This window comes from Triticum urartu, chromosome 5 (genome assembly GCF_003073215.2).
Source record: "Triticum urartu cultivar G1812 chromosome 5, Tu2.1, whole genome shotgun sequence".
NCBI classification, from domain to species: Eukaryota; Viridiplantae; Streptophyta; class Magnoliopsida; order Poales; family Poaceae; genus Triticum; species Triticum urartu.
Genome location: NC_053026.1, coordinates 583371737 through 583376948, shown reverse-complemented (window position 1 = coordinate 583376948; position 5212 = coordinate 583371737). Strand labels below are relative to the sequence as shown.

Here is a 5212-nt window from a genome sequence, read left to right as displayed (position 1 = left end):
ACCACTCAGAACCATTTTGATGTCCAAATGCAACATTCCAATATATGAGGGGCTGTTTGGATTGTGACTATCTTTGTCATATATTGCCACATGATTTTTGCCACACTTACCACATTTGCCTTAGTTGAGTTGCTCAAATTGTTAGCCACACTTTGGCTTGCCTAAGAGAATCTTGTCACACTTTTTGTGTCTATGACATATGAGGTTCACTTCTCATAAAAAATCATTGCGTTATGTGTGGCTAGAACCAAACACCTACCTAACTTGGTTAAACTTGCCTAAGGTTAGGTGTGGCAATGTGTGGCAAGGTGTGGCAAGGTGTGGCTAGGAACCAAACAGCCCGTGAATCTTTACCTCCCGACCATTTCGAGACTCCTCGTCATGTCAGTGATCTCATCCGGGACTCCGAACAAACTTTGGTACATCAAATCACATAACTCACAATACAAATCGTCATCGAACATTAAGCGTGCGGACCCTACGGGTTCGAGAACTATGTAGACATGACCGAGACACATCTTCGGTCAATAACCAATAGCGAAACCTGGATGCTCATATTGGTTCCTACATATTCTACGAAGAACTTTATCGGTCAAACCGCATAACAACATACGTTGTTCCCTTTGTCATCAGTATGTTACTTGTCCGAGATTCGATCGTCGGTATCATCATACCTAGTTCAATCTCGTTACCGACAAGTCTCTTTACTCGTTCCGTAATGCATCATCCCGTGACTAACTCATTAGTCACATTGCTTGCAAGGCTCATAATGATGTGCATTACCAAGAGGGCTCAGAGATACCTCTTCGATACACAGAGTGAAAAATCCTAATCTCGATCTATGCCAACTCAACAAACACCATCGGAGACACCTGTAGAGCATCTTTATAATCACCCAGTTACGTTGTGACGTTTGATAGCACACAAGGTGTTCCTCCAGTATTCGGGAGTTGCATAATCTCATAGTCTGAGGAACATGTATAAGTCATGAAGAAAGCAATAGCAATAAAACTAAACGATCATAGTGCTAAGCTAACGGGTGGGTCTTGTCCATCACATCATTCTTCTAATGATGTGATCCCGTTCATCAAATGACAACACATGTCTATGGCTAAGAAACTTAACCATCTTTGATTAACGAGCTAGTCAAGTAGAGGCATACTAGGGACATTTTGTTTGTCTATGTATTCACACATATACTAAGTTTCCGGTTAATATAATTCTAGCATGAATAATAAACATTTATTATATAAGGAAATATAAATAACACCTTTATTATTGCCTCTACGGCATCTTTCCTTCAATGCATCCATGCCAAGTTTCAAAGATTTCTGAGTTCTGACACCATATGCAAGTTGCGACACATCTGGCCATTTATCGGCCTCTTTAGACCGAGAAAACTCTACAAAATGCAAATTTTGCCAAAAACCAAAACAACTTGCCATGATGCCTTAAATTGATCATACAAGCTAATGAGAAAAATAGATTCATTTGACGGATGTCCAGAAACAACGCACTCTCAAATGTAGCTTCTTGAACATGGTGTTGCTTTGGGACATTATTGAAATGACCACAACTTTTGCCAATGGGTGAGCATGCCCATAGTAGGCATCCATGCCAGATTCGAATGAAAAATATATTTAAAATCATAATTTAAACATGTACTTATAGCTGTTATTTTGAGTTTTTAATATAAATAATAAATACAAAATGATAAATTTGAAAATACTAAATGCTTTTCTTAAAAATCATTTAATAAATGTTTGACCAAAAAAGAATTTAAAATCATAATTTGAAACATTTCCATAAAACTGTTATTTTGGAGTTCCAAATAATATTTCAAATTCTGGAACTGGTTTCAGAAAGATGAATAAAGCTTAAAAGGAGAAAATGAATTAACAAAAAAAGGGAATAACAAAAAAATAGAAAAGATAAACATACGCTTAGGCCTTGGTCCAACTAGGCGACGTCGCTCCCATCGAGCGCATGCTGGGAATTTCTAAAACTATTTGCATTTTAAAAAATTGTTCATGACTCTAAAAATGTTTGCAAATTTCAAATATTGTTCATGGTTAAACATTTTGTTGAAATTTGTAAACATGTTCGTGTTCTCAATATCAAAAAAGTTTGGGAATATAAAAATATGCATGCTTTAAAAATTGAAGTTTAAAAATTTTATTATTATAATTTTTGTTCACAAATTGAAATACAATCGGGATTTCAAAAATGTCCTCGATTTTAAAAAATTCTTCACTTATCCAAAACAAGTTTGCTTTTTCAAATTTTCGTCTGAGTTTCTAAAAATGTTCTCATGCTTTCAAAAAATGTTCCTGTTTTGCAGAAAATGTTCGTTATTTGTTTCTTTTTTTCGAAAAATGTGTTGAATTTCGTAATTCTGTTTGCATTTTTGTAAATTATTCACGATTCCAATTTTTTTTATTTTTTCACAAAATGTTCAGAATCCCAAAAGTATTTTCCATTTTTTGAAAAATGTTCTGGAATTTCAGAAATTGGTCAAATTTTCAAAAAGGATGTGGAGTTTCATGAAGTATTTGCTGTTTCCAAAAAATATTCGACAATGCTGTTGTGTGTTCTTATATAATTTTCATTAGCAGTTGTGCGAGAGAACTGACACAGAGATCCTAGTACATGGTGTCTCCTTACGGCGTGTATGTTATGAAAGGATATTGGAAGCTCTTTATACGTTTATTGAGGAGGGTCTCTCAAAACCATACTTCATACTTCAAGGACATATACGTCCATCGAAGCAGAAAACGGGAATTAGATAACGTGACATATTTTATCATCAGAGAACAGAACATCTATTGACACATCTGCAACGCTTCTGCCCTTTTATATGCATACAAATATTACAATTTTTCAGTCCCTCATGCTAATCCTTTCTTATATACTAGTAGTACTATGTAACCTTGTACCACAAGCACAAGTGTCACTCTGTAGGTGAACGTCGTAGCACAAGGCAAAGGCCACGCCTGAGCCCGGTTATTACCATGTATGCAACTGCACCAGGGTTATACCATATGCTTGCAACAGTATCTACAGATTCAGTACTGGGAAGACCAATCTGCAGCGCTGCCAACACGGGGAATGCCGGCGGTATCTTTCTTGGCCTGTTCATCGACCGCGTAAGTTGCGCCGCATACTTCCCCTTTGCTGTCGACCCTTGGCACCGGCTTCACCTCGTTCAGGGGATGCTCGTAGCTCTGCAAACCCCCGGACGTCGTGAAGAAGAAACCTGACAAGGAAAACATCGGATGCCGGTGATCAGAGGGCGTGAAAAGAATATCAGAGATGCTTGTGCGATTGCTTGCTTGATGTGCAATTTAGGCACACCTTTGGGGAACGGTGCGAAAGATTTTCCACAAGCGTTCTTCACAACTTCATCGTCATCGGACACTACAAGATGACCCTCTGAATCAACTCCCCAGTAAAACGGGACGCCACCATCAGCATCCTATAAGAAGATGGATAGCCGATGTAAGTTGATATTTCTTTGCAGTACTAAGTAAGGAGTAATTGGTGTCTTCTGTCACATTGATGTTGAAATGCAGAACGTTAGACAGGCAACATGAAGATTAGTTCAGAAATAACAGAGGGATTGGTAGCATCTAGTCAGATGTTGAGGATGTACTGTTGAGATGCCATTTTGCTGAACTATGACCTAAAATCGTCTGTCCGGACATACTTTGAGTGCTAATTGTCACATGCTGAATATTGTATAAACGCAGCCCTAAAGTTCAGTGAAAATTTGGACTAAACTGGGACTGACATCGAACACAACTGTTGAAACCATCACAGGCAACTAACTCTGAATAAAAATCATTACTAGACAGGTAAGTACCAGTATATAAGAACTGACATTTTAAACTCTTCAAGAACAAACACACATTGTACTGCAATAACAGAGGTACAAGTTCAAAGTAAGCACACAACTGCAATCATAGAACTTGATTATCGTGGTACTATTTCGTGCTAAAAAAGGTTTACTAGAGCGTGCACTTTACTGAACTGAATCGAGTACAAAAATGAAATCCAGACATTCACTTACAGCAGCCATGAAGACCGAACTGGTGGAGCGATCATACAGCACAAACGCGAATTTGCCATTGAAGTCCCTCACGACCTGGTCTGCAGGGTAAGGTCCCCTGTCCCTCAGGGTTCTGTAGGCCTCAATGACGAGGTTGATCTCAGTGGCACTCTTGCTCAACCCGTACTGCTGCTTCAGCACAGCCATGTTCTCGATCGCGCCTTGGAACAGGCAGAATATGTCGTCGACGACGCCGAACAACCTACCAACGTAGATGATTCAGTAGACGAAAATATACAGTAAGAAATTAGCATTAGCTGAACCCATGGCGACATGAACAAAATTTATGCGAGATCATGCACGGGCATCTCCATGCTTGCAGCTGACGCAGACGCACCGTCGATCCGTGGATTTAAGCAGGAACGCACGGCACGAGGGAAACGAAATCGACGGAGAGTTCCGTGACCTCACCTGGGGAGGAAGGGGCTCTGGCCGTGGGAAGAGTAGGCCATGGCGCCACCGCCGCCGAAGTCGACGGTGACCGCGCCGGTGCGGGCCTCCCGGAACCGGGCAGCGAGCCCGTCCGCGCCGTGCCCGGCCTCGCCCGGCTGCCGCAGCCCCTCCGGGCTCGGCGCCACCGCCCTGTCGAACACCGCGAGCATCTCGAGCCGGAGCCGAAGCCTCGTTCGTCCTCCGCGCGCGGGCGTGGGTGTGGTGGGAGCGTCGTGTCGTACTACGGCTTTGGCGGTCGCGATCCTTCTAGTGCGATCGGTGCTGTGTCCCGGGACGGCGAGGCGTTGTCTTATACTGCACCGGCGGCGGTACGTGGCCGTTGCGTGACATGCACCTTTACATGTCACCGTGTGACTTACGACCTAAATTTATATTTAAACATCGCAAAAAAATCTGAAAAAAATTATCCATGTTCACAACACATATTAAGATAATCCTTAAAAAATTTAGATCAAAATTCGAAACATGCACCAAGAAGCAAAAAAGAGAAACTCATATGTGAATAGTATACAGAGAACCATTCGTAACTATTCATGACAGATTTCTCTTTTTTGCTTCTTGATGTATGTTTCGAATTTTGATCTGAATTTTTTAAAAATTATCTTAATATATACTAAGAACATGTATGATTTTTTTCAGATTTTTTTACAA

At 40.7% G+C, this 5212-nt stretch overlaps 1 protein-coding gene across 1 annotated transcript; it reads right to left on the bottom strand.

Annotated features, from left to right (window-relative positions):
* Positions 1–2781: 2781 nt before the first annotated feature.
* On the bottom strand, positions 2782–4811 carry LOC125506142 (stem-specific protein TSJT1-like). Its single transcript, XM_048671006.1, has 4 exons — positions 4520–4811; positions 4070–4310; positions 3355–3475; positions 2782–3256 (listed from the first exon to the last, which is right to left on the bottom strand). The coding sequence occupies exons 1-4, from the start codon at positions 4708–4710 to the stop codon at positions 3066–3068; spliced, it is 744 nt and encodes a 247-aa protein (XP_048526963.1). The 5' UTR covers positions 4711–4811; the 3' UTR covers positions 2782–3065.
* Between the last annotated feature and the right edge of the window lie 401 nt (positions 4812–5212).

Bases quoted from the DNA above. Each gene is read 5' to 3' on its own strand.
- LOC125506142 (XM_048671006.1), bottom strand. From the start codon at position 4,710: ATGCTCGCGGTGTTCGACAGGGCGGTGGCGCCGAGCCCGGAGGGGCTG. The intron at 4,311-4,519 runs GTGAGGTCACGG...CTACGTTGGTAG, and splicing joins CAGAGCCCCTTCCTCCCCAG to GTTGTTCGGCGTCGTCGACG. The intron at 3,476-4,069 runs GTAAGTGAATGT...ATCTTCTTATAG, and splicing joins GTTCGGTCTTCATGGCTGCT to GATGCTGATGGTGGCGTCCC.